At 36.6% G+C, this 14,071-nt stretch overlaps 1 protein-coding gene across 1 annotated transcript in view; it reads left to right on the top strand.

The window, feature by feature from the left end:
• The window catches only part of DSG4 (desmoglein 4), a 50,394-nt gene that overhangs the window by 14,055 nt on the left and 22,268 nt on the right, over positions 1–14,071 (top strand). The window contains exons 2-3 of the mRNA XM_002926668.4: positions 11,006–11,041; positions 12,577–12,708. Coding sequence (XP_002926714.2) covers positions 11,006–11,041; positions 12,577–12,708 — 168 coding nt within the window. The remainder of the gene's footprint in view (positions 1–11,005; positions 11,042–12,576; positions 12,709–14,071) is intronic.

Here is a 14,071-nt window from a genome sequence, read left to right as displayed (position 1 = left end):
AAAAAAAAAAAAAAAAGAATGTTCATCATGTTTTGCTTAAAATGGGTTGGGGTGGTCAGGTACAGTCCAAACTGAACTGGGACTCGGAAACTTCAACGATGAGTCACAGCTTCCCCTTAAAGGGGCTGGGTAACTTTGGTCAAAGAACACAACGTTTCAGGGCCTCATTGTACTCTGTGTCAGGACACACTGTTAGACATGATGTTGTGAAGCTTCTGCCAATGCAGAAACTCTGAGATTCTTTAATTACCTCTACTGAAGAGTCATATCGTAGAAATTCATCTCTGGCTCCCAAATATTATTTTTGTAACTTTATTTTTTTTTTTAAAGATTTTATTTATTTATTCGACGGAGATAGAGACAGCCAGCGAGAGAGGGAACACAAGCAGGGGGAGTGNGCAGAAACTCTGAGATTCTTTAATTACCTCTACTGAAGAGTCATATCGTAGAAATTCATCTCTGGCTCCCAAATATTATTTTTGTAACTTTATTTTTTTTAAAGATTTTATTTATTTATTTGACAGAGAGAGACAGCCAGCAAGAGGCGGAAAACAAACNCAGCAAGAGGCGGAAAACAAGCAGGGGGAGTGGGAGAGGAAGAAGCAGGCTCATAGCGGAGGAGCCTGATGTGGGGCTCGATCCCAGAACTCTGGGATCACGCCCTGAGCCCAAGGCAGACACTTAACGACTGCGCCACCCAGGCGCCCCTATTTTTGTGACTTTAGTCAAAGAATCTAAAGATTTAGGTCATGCTATGGATTGTATAAGTTTTACTAGGAAAGAATCACTTAAGACAGAACAGTTATTAGCTGTGAGAGACCTGTATTTTATGAGGTTGATACCATAAAAAAAATAGCCGCTTATCAATTTAACTCTCAGATAAAACAATGCGATTCTGCCATGTAGAAAAGAAATTTATGTCTTATTTTATTGTCAGGCAAATCTCTAGGAGTATAGACTCATGGGAAAACCANGCATAAAAAAAAATAGCCGCTTATCAATTTAACTCTCAGATAAAACAATGCGATTCTGCCCTGTAGAAAAGAAATTTATGTCTTATTTTATTGTCAGGCAAATCTCTAGGAGTATAGACTCATGGGAAAACCACCACCAACAACAACAACAAAAAAAACCATTTTATCTGATTTTGTTTTTTACTTGTGCTAAACAGAATACCCTAGATAACATTAAATGCCTGGGTTTAGTACTGCTTGTCACAGAAACACTGATATCCCAGTTGGGCCAATGCTGTGTCTCCTTTCCACGCTTCTTTTATATTGTTTATTACATTACAGCATCTTTTCTCACTTACCGGCTTTCCTCCTCCTTTCAACACGTAACACCAAAGGTAANACAACAACAACAAAAAAACCCATTTTATCTGATTTTGTTTTTCACTTGTGCTAAACAGAATACCCTAGATAACATTAAATGCCTCGGTTTAGTACTGCTTGTCACAGAAACACTGATATCCCAGTTGGGCCAATGCTGTCTCCTTTCCACGCTTCTTTTATATTATTTATTACATTACAGCATCTTTTCTCACTTACCGGCTTTCCTCCTCCTTTCAACACGTAACACCAAAGGTAACATGGAAGCAAATCCCACCTCCATTATTTTTGTTGTTGCCAATATAAGGGCTAAGGCATTATAATATGTATTTTAATCCATGTAGGCAAATTTATATTTTTGCCTTCAGATTCCTGCAGACTTCATGTTGGGCCAAAAAAAAAAATGTCATATCCCAAGAGATATCTAGTATTATTACCATAACATGACCCATAATTTTACTACAGTCTTCTCAAGAATATCTACCTATAGAGTTGTAGGATAAAAATCCTGCTCTAAAAAATACTTCATGGCTCTCAGAGTCTATGATGTTTCCCCTTTTTCAAAGATATTTCTCTTTTAAGAGAACTTCTCAATCCTGAGTACATAGTCTTCTGACTCCTTGCTGGTCCCTAAGTANCTTCTCAAGAATATCTACCTATAGAGTTGTAGGATAAAAATCCTGCTCTAAAAAATACTTCATGGCTCTCAGAGTCTATGATGTTTCCCCTTTTCCATTGATATTTCTCTTTTAAGAGAACTTCTCAATCCTGAGTACATAGTCTTCTGACTCCTTGCTGGTCCCTAAGTATCGAGGCAGGAGTTCCTTACAAAGTAATGAAGCCATTGTTTGAACTGCTGGGGCATTTCTTTCCCTTTCCCAAGCGGGAGCACTATTGGAATATTTCACGCACAGGGAGCATCTCTGATGAGAGGGTTTGTGGAAGGAGTGACTGGAGTGAAACCTTCAGATATTACCTGCATGAGAAGTATTTGCCTTTCCTTTCTACATGGAAAATTACACAGCTTACAAACTAAAATGCCACTACTCGATGTACCTTCAATTATAAACAAAAGTGGTATAATTAGGCTTGTACTTGGCATCTCTAACATACCTCTATGAGGCTACCAATGGCTTTACTCAATTATTTTTATAAGTATTATTCAGGAAAGAACTGCTTATTAATAAGTTAGTTCTAGGTGTGCAAGTGACTTCAAAAACTGACTTCAAAAAGGTAAGTCACGAAAATGAAAAATAGCCTTGTTTGGTAGCTACCACTTTAAATCACCCAGTATGTACAAGAATAAGGTGTAGTCTGATATTGCAGTAAGCACATATAATGACTTAGATTCCAATATCTTGTATAAGATCATCGCATTCTCTCTAGGAGAAAGTACTGACAAAGAAAAATAGGTCCAGAAAAACTTCAGCAATTTGCCAAAAGTTAGATGGCTACAGAATATTGTCTATCCTTTTATTCTCCCTAGAATGGGTACATCATTACAGGTCAGAACTCCCACACAAACGACAGCACTTGTCACATAATATTACATCAATGAACATTTTTAAATAATGAAAGGGTTTCATTTCTAATTTACCTTCCTTACCAAGTCACTTCACCGTATTTCCCACCTATATGCTAATAGGCCACTTTAATGTAGTTAGTGAGCTTGACGGTTTAAAATTGAGACAACCATGGAGCTGGATCTTGGGGATTTGGTCTGTCATTGCATTCCCATTTTACTGTCTTACACTAACAAAGCACTTTACAGTTAACGAAGTCATTTCACACACATGACAGAAGTCCTAAAGGATAAATAGAAGTATCCTTGTTTTATAAATAAAGGAACTTTCAGGGCATAAATGATTCATAAATATACCATAAGGGGTACAGTTATAATTTGAACCCAATAGTACATGTCCAAAACTTTATCCACTGTTCCAGAATTGACTCCTTCCCTTAACTGGGCCAATGCTGTATCCTATTCGCGCTTCTTTTACAGTGTCTATAATATTCCAGTATCTTTTTACACTTCTCTGCTTTCCTCCTTCTTGGAATGTGGGAGCCCATTCTGGGCAGATGCTCCATTAATCTTCATCACGTTCTTGGAGAATAAGTGGCACAGGTGCATATGTTTTAGCTTCTGAGGAGATTTATATTGCCAGAAAAAGTCTTATTCATGTTACTTCAGCTAATGCAATTTATGGTGAGGACATCCAAAGGAAAAAGGAAGATGGGAAACCCTCTCATCAAACTAGGCCACAGAGAGCATGGCACACTCAGGGTATCAAACATCTCTCTGGGTTATTTCTCCTCCCTCAACTGCACATGCCTCTAACTCCCTTTTTCATGTACTCCACAATTATGGCAACTGGTTCAACCCTCTCCATTCTGTGTGATGTCTTTTAGCCAGGCTCTCAGGCCAAACCACACCTTAGCAGGATGTGTGACCTACATAGGCTCCAAAAAGGAGACTTTTATAGGCAAGGAATTTCTGCAATTATCCAGAAACCCATAACTATTCTGCACAGTTTAATTGAGGTTCGTGCAGCTAGGCTACTATGTGCAATTTAGAAAGATGATGTCCTTTCACGTTTCTTCCAAAACACCTATTCACAGGTATTTCCTGGAAAGTGAGGAGCCTCCTGACGGGGCTCATGATTTTGTAGGGCTTGAGAATAAAAATCACAGTTCGTTCAGGAACACCTGCCCATAAAGGGACAGGATTTGGAGAGTGTGGCTATTGGGACCCTCATCAGTAGAGCCAGCTGAGCAGAAAACAGAAATACCAGAAGTGCACCACCCCTATCAGGCACAATATAAGCTCTAGTAGATAAGAACCCTAGGATCTAACATTGCAACTTGCCCAAACTAAAAAAAAAAAAAAGAGAGAGAGAGAGAGATATTTACCCTTACACTCGCAGATTCATAGGGCAACAATGGATCATTGCTATCCTTCAATTGAGTTGGGTTCTGTAGAGAGTACAAGAACAAATAAAATAAATTCAAAACACTCTCTTTATCCCTTTAAACTGAGGACTAACTGGGTTGATGGGGCTTCAAGTCTTTAAAAATGAATGACTAGTACTTTTATATGATAGGGTGTGCTGTGAACATACCCTCTAAAGCACAGAAGGAAACTCTTCTTTCACTCTTCTTCCTCTTTATAAATATACTGAGCATTTACTGTGCCTATCACTTTCATACTTTTTATTCTTTTTAGATCAGAACCTGAATCAGAGAGAGGCTAGGAGATTTATCCAAGATCACACAGCTGGTTAACAAAGTCAAGACTCAGCTCAATTCTACGTCCAATGTGTCTAAACCACATTGCTTTTTATGAAGCTAAATTATAATTTGGGGCTGCATATCCACGTTGAGATATAAATTATTTGACTTAGACACAGACTTAATACCAGCTTAATTGCTACCATAACAATAATCTTCATCTGGGGCACTGATAACCCTGAGAAACATGATCACTTCAGAGGGTACAAGTACACAGATCGTTTTAAATGAATCATTTACTAGATCTTCAGCTTCCATGTATATATTCTTTCCTTAAGTCAATCTTATGAACATGCACCTGAACCTGAGGTATCAAGCCAGTCTCTCCCAAATCTCCCTTTAAAAAAAGTCACACCTCTCACACATGGCAAATATTACATGTTGCCCTGCAATGGACTGTAAAAGTATCTGGGGCACTGAACCAAGGGATAATTCAAAGTATCTATATCAGTATTGAGAAAGAATTGACTCTAAAACTCATAAAGTGTCCTCTTACACGTCAGATGATTTTCAATTATTTATTTTCAACAATATTAAAAGAGGACCCAATAGAATTGTCAGCATATAGGTCATTTTAAAAATCATTTTTAATGATAGATGAAACATTATTAAACATTCTCAAGAATGCAAAATACTACAAAAATGTTTCTCTTCTTGGCAATGTTAGTGTTTAAAATTATCTGCAGGATCAATTATAAGAATATGAAATCCAAAGAGTTTATTTTGGAAGTATAAAGAAAGGATACAAGTCAAATTTTGTTCTCTTAAATTTTATGCCTGTGTTCCATTTCTTAAAATATTTTTAAACACTAAATGTCTCTGGCAGAGTCATTATTAGCCATAAATTCCAAATGGTCCCTCAGCAAAAATAAAATACCTATTTTGTCCTACTTTTAGACCAGAACAAGACTTTCACTTATAACATGTATCTCCATGTATTTTTCCCATAACTAAACAATTTGAAACAAAATAACCTTCATAACCATTGATGTTATATATTCATCTAAAGTCTGTACGCGTAGTAGAACTGATTTTATGAAGACCAAGCAGTTGGATAGGAGGCAGGAGAAGAACAGTAATAAATTACAAATATTATTTTGTCTTCCTTTTTTTAAATCCCCACTTTTTCTGAAAGGTCTACATCTCATCCAACTATTTACAAAGTAAATACAGAATATAAACAAAGCCAACTTCTGGATTTCAAACGAAGTTTATATATTTCATTTTTCTTAAGCAGATAGTTTTGTGGCAAAGATCAAGTCTAATAAGACTTTAATCATCCCAGAGAGCCATCACATGGCCCTGTAGAAGGCAGTCCCCTCTAGCTATTTTATCAGTGCCAATGTATTCGCAAGGAGTGGAGGTCGATTCACTGCTACCCAACTGGTTTTCTAACCTGTCATCTATCCATTTGTACAAAACCATAATTTAGTCACACTGACACTAAACTCCAATGGTACAAATGCGAGATATATGATTTTAGTCATTCCTTCAGACGCTGCTAATCAAATAGTTATTTTCTTATGTGCATTTATCATACTTAGATTAATGCTTTACAGATAAGGTAAAACGTTGAAAAGAAATCTCAGAAAATTACCATTTAAGGTACATGGGAAGTCTAAGAAATTATTTAAATTTGGAGAGAGAAAATTCCCCACAAGGTAAAAGTGTGTCTGAGTGAACGTGAATAGCAGCTCTCTCATTCCAAGGCGCTCCAAGTCCAATGCTTAATCAAGAGCAGGGATAGTGAGTGATCACATGCATATCATGAACCAAAAGAAAAGGATACCAAAGCCACTGTAAAACAATTTCTTTCAAAGAATTATGTGGATACCAAAGCCACTGTAAAACAATTTCTTTCAAAGAATTATGTGGATTATGTCATACATCTATGTATCTGTGTGTATTTTTCCTTTTATATCTTCTACATTTTCTAATAATGCCACACTCGATTTTTGCAAGGCTTAATATCTTTATCATTTTTATAGCGATTTATAGCGATTGTCCATTCGTTTCTACAACAAATATTTACTGCATGCCTCAGACACTGGGCATTCTGATGGAGGAGAGAGGAAGAACAGGCTCCCCAAAGTCCCAACTTTCTTGGAACATGTATAGTAATGGACAGGTACAGATACAGGTACAGATAATAGAGAAGTAAATGGATAGCTTTTCAAAATAACATCGGACACTGAAAAATGCTAGGAAGACTCCTACAGAGGAAGATGTAACAATGATGGATTTGACAACCATTGACAAAGGGTGGTCATGGATGCTGACTGAGATTCAGGGTCAGGGAGTCAGGGATGTCTCACTGATAAGGGGACTGAGACAGTGTTTTGAAAATCAGAAGTTTGAGCTTTCCTGACAGTGACTCGATGACCTGAGACAAGGGAGCCCTTGGGTCCTGGAAGAACAGAAAGCAGCAGGAACAGAGATAAGGGATAGAGTTGGGAGACAGGCAGAGCCAAATCAGATAGAGCCTCTTTGCTATGGAGAGGTCTAAATTCCATTCTTCCATTCCCAGGAAGTTGCCCTGAAAGTTTTAAGCAAGGGAGTGATCTAATCCAACTTGTGCTTTAAAAAGACTGCCTTGGCTATTATATCATTTTTATTTGGTCCTTGCAAAAGATCCATGATGTAGAGCCCTAAGATATTTTACTATATATATCATCAGATTTAAATAAGGACTTTGTATTTGGTAACTTTTTCAATCTTAAGAGAGTTGGGGATAACTAGTTAGGAAAGAACCTTAATGAGAAAAGATTTGGTACTGTTAAGGAACATATATAAAAGCTATGCATTATACTCCACAGTAAACATGTTTGTACAATAGTTTTCAATGAAGGTGCAATTCATTAGTTAAAAATAAACAAGCTTCTATGCAAGCAAGAAAGCTTTTCCAACCTTCCTTTAAAAGCCAACACAAATGGAATGACATGATTGTCTATGTAGAAAGTTGAAAAGAACTGACAAAACAACTCCTGGAACTAATAAGCAATTACAACAAAGTTGCAGGATAAAGATTAATATACAAAAGCCAAATACTTATCAATATACCAGCAATGAACAAATGGAACTTGAAATTTAAAACATAGTATCATTTAAATATCCCAAAATTAAAATTTTAGGTATAAATCTAACAAAATATATACAAGGTGTACAGAAAAAATCTACCAAATCTCAATGAAAGAAATGAAAGAAGAATTAGAGAGATATTCCATGTGTGAGAGAGAAGAGAGTGCAGGAGAGGGAGAAAATAGAGACCAGTGGGAAGCTGAAAATAAGGAAGAAACTCTTGACAGTGGGCTCACGTGCCAAGCTCACCAACCTTCTGGCATCCTTCAAGTCAGTGCTTCCAGTTAAGTTAACCTCCCACTGGAGGACAGTGCCTGACAGTCTCATGTCAGAGTTTAGTTTGCAGCACTAACTAGTCAGTTCTCTGTTATCCTAATATCCCAAAAACCTCAATGGAAGACACCTACTAGAGTGATACATAAGACAAGCTTCACAGTGTATGATGTCCCTACGTATTCACTGATGTGGAACTTCACCACAATAAACATTGAGCACAAAAAACTCACTACCAAATAGCACATTATAACTTCTTTTTGGTTAAAAAAAATTACAATTTGTGTATGTATGTGTTTTGGGGAAGAGAAGAAGGAAAAAAAAAGGGCTGAAAGAATTTTTCCAAATATTACCAGTAATAAACTCCAAGTAGTAGGATTTAGTGTGATTTTTACTTTTCCTTATACCTTCCAGAATCATCTAATTTTCTAACAGCAAAAAAATACCTAACCCCCCAAAGGCATTATTTATTATAATAAAACATCCTTTGCAATCAAATAAAACCATCTTCTATTAAATACTGAACTTTTTTTTCCAAGTCTAGATATTTTGCTAATGTCTAATAAAAGTACATGTGAGGGAGAAAGTGAATTAAGAGGAAACACGATGCCCCACTGGCAAATTTCTAATCTGTATTTTTCCCCTTTCTGGACACAGGTGCATTCTAAATCCCCATCACACCCCCACTTCCTCTTACACACCCCTTCACACCTGCAGATTTGCCCTGCACCTTCTACCCCTGTCCCAATCTCTCTCTAGTCTCTCCCTGGTTTTACTCTGCTCCCCGACTCACTGGAGTTCACAATAGTACCTTATCCCCTCTCTGAATCTCCAGTCTGCCATGGTAACAATCCCCAACTAAAGGAGAGCCCTCCCATTCCTCCTCTTTCTGCTCCTAGGCTGCCAAGTTCTATTAGAAAAGGCACAAAACAGATGGACTGCGCATCGTAGTCTTGCTTCATCTCAACTAGTCTTCAAACTCTTCAACAGCTATGGACTAATAGTTGGTTTCCTCTGTTTCTAACTTTCTGTGCTCAAGTGTTCCCTATATCAAGAATTCTAGGTGGGCCCACTGCTCCTGATTTAAGGCATTAGCTGGCATCCTGTCACTTTCCCTCACCCTTCCCCATTCTTGCTCACTCCAACTCCACCAAACGTTGGTATAATTTTCCTTCAATTATACCTCAAAATGATTTTCTCTCTTTATTCTTCTATTTCAAAGGAAGAAATAATCTACCTCATTACCAAGTCTCTTTTACTCACAGTTTTAATCCAGTCATTCCTATTATTCTCTTTTAATCACCATTGTAACTGTTCCTTGATTTCTTCCTCCTACTCCCCCTCTCTTTCTCTTTTTCCTCCTATCACTCTTTCTCCACAAATCCTTTCCTCTCCCTTTAAATTGTATATTTGGTCATGATTTTCCAACATAAAAAAAATGTGTCTTGATCTAATTAACTTCTCAAATTGCATCTTACCTCCGCATTTCTTTTATCTCCTAACTTGAAAATGTAATCTATGATTGCTATTCCCACTTTTTCAATAACTCATCCCTTGACTCCTGTAATTTGGCTTATGCCACTAGTAAAAGTTAGCAATGACTGCTTGCTTTAAGATCCCATGACCTTCTCATTTCCCATTCACCTTGACCTTGCTACGAACATAAATCATTAAATATTCCCTCTTTGTCTAACTTCTTATCACTGCACTCCACTCATTCTGCTTCCTTTCTTGCTACTTTTCTAACTACTTATCCAATCTCTCCTTTCTGAAGTCAGCTTCCTCACCAACCCACTACAATCACCACAATCACTGCCACTTTCTAGCATTCTAATCCAAATGAGCTGTGCACCCACAACCCTGGTCCCTTGATCTCTATTTCCTTAGTCTCTCAGAGGCCTCTGCTTTTAGATTTCTTCCTTCTGTACAATGCACAAATATAAGCATCTCCCATAAGATTTCATTCCCTGCCTACTTCATTTACTTTAAACCATTTCATGTAATATCCTCATTTCCTTTAACTTTAAATAGCACTCACCTTTGGAAAGTTCTACTTTTTTAGCTTTGATATCTATCCCAAATTTTAGAATCACATTAAAAGTAAATAAAACAAACATCAGTAATCCTCTCACTGCAGTGACACTCTACTGCTGAATTTTCTGTTTCTATGACTAGCACTCCAGTTGTCCCTGAAAGCCAAGCTTACACCACCAGAGCCATCTGACCCTTCTTCCCATGGTACCCACGGTCCATAAGCCCTATCAGTCCTTTGGGAACATCTCTGTCCTCTCTCCTTTCCAGTGCCACTTCAGCGTAGTTAGAACAGCTGATGTTCTAACTATGTCCTACCTAAGCAACTGCTAATTCCTAAGTGTCTCAACTTTCAGTCTTTTCCTTTAAAATCTACATTTTATTTCAATGCCATGTTTTATACACACCACTTTTGTCACTCCCAGTCTCTTATGCAATAAAGTCCAAACTCCTGAATCTGGTATATAAAGCACTTCATGATCTGTCCCCAAACAGACATTCCAAACTTTGTTTCCCATGTCTCCTTAATACTTCCTCTACGTTCTAGCTAATAATATTATTGATCATTTCTAGAACATCCTTTACACCTATGCTCATGTTTTACTCTGGCTGAAATTTTCTTTTTCATCCGTTCCTCTTATCAAAGCAACTTCATCCTTAAAAGCAGAACCCTTTTCATCCCTACTCTCCTACAAGGCCTTACCAAAATTCACTTTGATCACTTGAGTGGTCTGCTGTACCCTCCCACTGAGCCCATGGATGTCTCTGTTGAAGCATGCATCCTAACCTGCCTTGCTGAAATTATGTGTTTTTCTTCACTAAAAGTTTAAAACGTTTGGAGGGCAAAAAGTCTATTATTTATTTTGTATTACCCATGTTTATTCCATAGTATGAACAAAATGTATATTTAAGAAATGAATTACTAAAAGAACATTGTCAATGGTTTTTGACACTGCTTCCTTTAATTATGCAAATTTTTGCTAATGTTGTGCCTTCTATAACAGGTGGTGCTGGAAGTAAACAGCGAATTTATCGTTGAGGTAATGTATAATAAAACTATTTTCTCAATTTAAAATTGAAAGAAAAATGGAATTTTGTAATGCATAGTATATCAAATATCAGAATATTTGAAATCATAATCGTCTAGATAAAAGGTAAGAGAAAGAACCTCTGCCAAATTGAAATAGCAATGGTAAAGCCATACTCCCAAAAATACATGTTTACAGGTGTGGTTTGTGACAGCTCAATGTCATAGTAACGCCTACTTTTCAAACTATATTAGTAGTTTATCCATACATTTCCCAACTTAAAGCCCAACAGAAGAAGCACAGTAACACGTTAGGATGGGAAGAGGATCTTTAGACATTTACATCATCAAGAAAGACAACTGATCGTCAGTCAATGAGGGAAAGATATAAAAATAAAAAAATATGTAATCATAACTAAGTAGAACAACAGAGAATTTGGTGCCATTTAGAGTGGGGCTCAGGAAATAAAGCTACTGTCCTCCATCTCTGTGAGGGCTTTATTTTATTACAGTAGTTAAACTTTCATTATGATTGTCTCAAATCACTGAAGAAAATAAATTACTTTTCTAATGTCTGTTGACAAAATACCAAATATGTGGTATGTTTCAGGAAGTCGTATCAAAATGGGAGGAAAACGTACATGCTTTGGTTCTTGAAAGGATAAGCTCCATTCACAGGGAACATTTCCTTCCCACAAAGTGCTAATTAAATGAAGCCCTAGCTTAAACAAACCTACAATCATCTATGTCTCGAATAAGTACATTAGGAGTTACTCAAAAACTTATACATATATTTATACATATAAATATATGTATTTATTTACACATGTATACAAATGTTTACGCATGTAGTCACATTTCTAAACTCTTGAATACTATAAAATTGTTAGATGTCCTCCAACAAAAGAAACATAAGACTACAAAGAGAAAAACATATAGCAAGCAGAAATACAAATGGACAACATTGAGAAGCCAAGAGTTGTCCATGGGATTATCACGAGTACCATCAATTCAGTTAAAATATTCTTCTAATCCTACAATAATATATTTGGGTGCTTAGACGAAGTGATGTCCTTACCAACAGAAAAGAAAAATCCCTTCCTTCTTTTAGGCGAACATACTCACCAGCACAACATTCCTATTGCATAGGATGTACTCAATGGAACCCTAGTAGTCTTTTAAACTCTAGAGAACAGAAAGCCTGATCAGAGTTCAAAGAGTGAGGTAGGCAAGGCCTCCACATGTTGAGGACAGATTGAAAAAAGAAAAATCATATCATCCAGTATAAGGCATTGTGAGCACCACACATAGCTAATGAAATTTGTTTCACTAGAATCATATAGTTATAAGTGAGATGATTCCAAAAGAAGTAGGTAGGCACATGATCGGGCTATACCTATCTAGAGTCATAAATTGGTAAACTCTTTCTTTGTTTTTCAAATTCAATACCATTGCTTCTTCTGGGTGCACCTTATAATGTTGAATAAATGTCCTTCTTAAGTAAAACTGTACTAACACTGTACAAAACGTGAACTATTTTTGCATAAGGTGAAAGAATTAGACATTGAAAATGGCACTACAAAATGGCAGACCGTCAGAAGACAAAAGCGGGAGTGGATCAAGTTTGCTGCTGCGTGTAGAGAAGGAGAGGACAACTCCAAGAGGAATCCAATTGCCAGAGTAAGTGATGAAATAAACAGGAGCATGCTGTGCTGATAACAAATGATTTTGCAGAGCAGGAAAGCCCTCAGATGTTTTGGAGATCTGCAGCCTTCACTACTGCATAGTGATTTAGGAAGATGGGTGACGTGTAGTCGTCTGCTCATGCTGGTGAGCCACTGTTTTGAATATCACCTTTGGAGAGTTGATACAGAGCAGAGAGTCTTTGAGCAATCCTAAAAGAGAGACCTGGATCTCCAGCACAACGGGGCTTTATCTATTCGTGTTTTGCTTATCTGTCTTATCTACATGTTTTAGGAAATGTATGCATGTAGTAATAATCTTCTGACTATCCCTCCCCCAAATCAAAGGTTTACAGTATTAATTAATTCTCTCCAAGAAAGACTTGAAAGTGTTAAAAGTTCCCACTAGATTCTTATATCCGGAAATTAGGAGAAACTTAAAAAGTATTCCAAATAATGGTAATTAATGAGGAAGGAAAGTTAAGGGAAGAAAGTGTAGTAAATTAATCCATGAAGAATGGGATCCACTTTAGCAGTAGCACTAACTAGCTCTTTCAGGGCATCTTGGCCTTGCCCACTAGTGAAATCAGTAGAGTGATCAACCAGAATTCTCCTGAAAGCTTTACATTTATACGTTGTTTAAATGTACATATGAAGTTTTACATATATATATACAGTAAGCAGTGATGTGACGAATACAACCTTAGCTCAAGAAGAGATTATATATTCTCTGGGAATTTTTCCAGAATTTGGGAAATTTTTGGAACACTTTAAATAATTATTGTTTCCTTCTGACTCACAGTTATGACCTTAGGTTACTTCACTCTCACCGTACGGCATATTCTTTTCTTTTTATTGCATTTGGAGGATTTCCTAGATTTTCATCTACATAAATAAGATCTCTGGGTTAGAATGGTGTTAATCCATGTTGTACTTCCAGTTGCCTTTATTTACTTGTGGATATTTGGGTCACAAATCTTAGTATTGCTGAATGTTCTCATCTTCAGTATAGAGGTGAGATTTAAAAATTTAAACTATTTTTGTTTAAATTTATGAGCAATATATATAAAACTATTAAAACAAAACCTATATGGCAGAATATGTGCCATAAAATCTATTTGGCAGGTGAATGAATGACATGGTAGGTTTCAATTCAAAAAATTATCTCTAAACAATGTGTTTCTCTTCTGGTTTTCTTGAGTTATCTATAATTTTGACTAAATCTCCAACTAAAGTCTAGTCAAGGTACATATCAATATGACAAAACCTTTTAAGAAATACTAAAGATGGTGATTTCTTCCGTCAAACTCTTTATATGCAAAGAAAATCAGAGAACTGAAAATTGTATTGTTAACAATAAC

This window comes from Ailuropoda melanoleuca, unplaced genomic scaffold (genome assembly GCF_002007445.2).
Source record: "Ailuropoda melanoleuca isolate Jingjing unplaced genomic scaffold, ASM200744v2 unplaced-scaffold6034, whole genome shotgun sequence".
NCBI classification, from domain to species: domain Eukaryota; kingdom Metazoa; phylum Chordata; class Mammalia; order Carnivora; family Ursidae; genus Ailuropoda; species Ailuropoda melanoleuca.
This window is presented reverse-complemented; position numbering and strand designations above follow the sequence as displayed.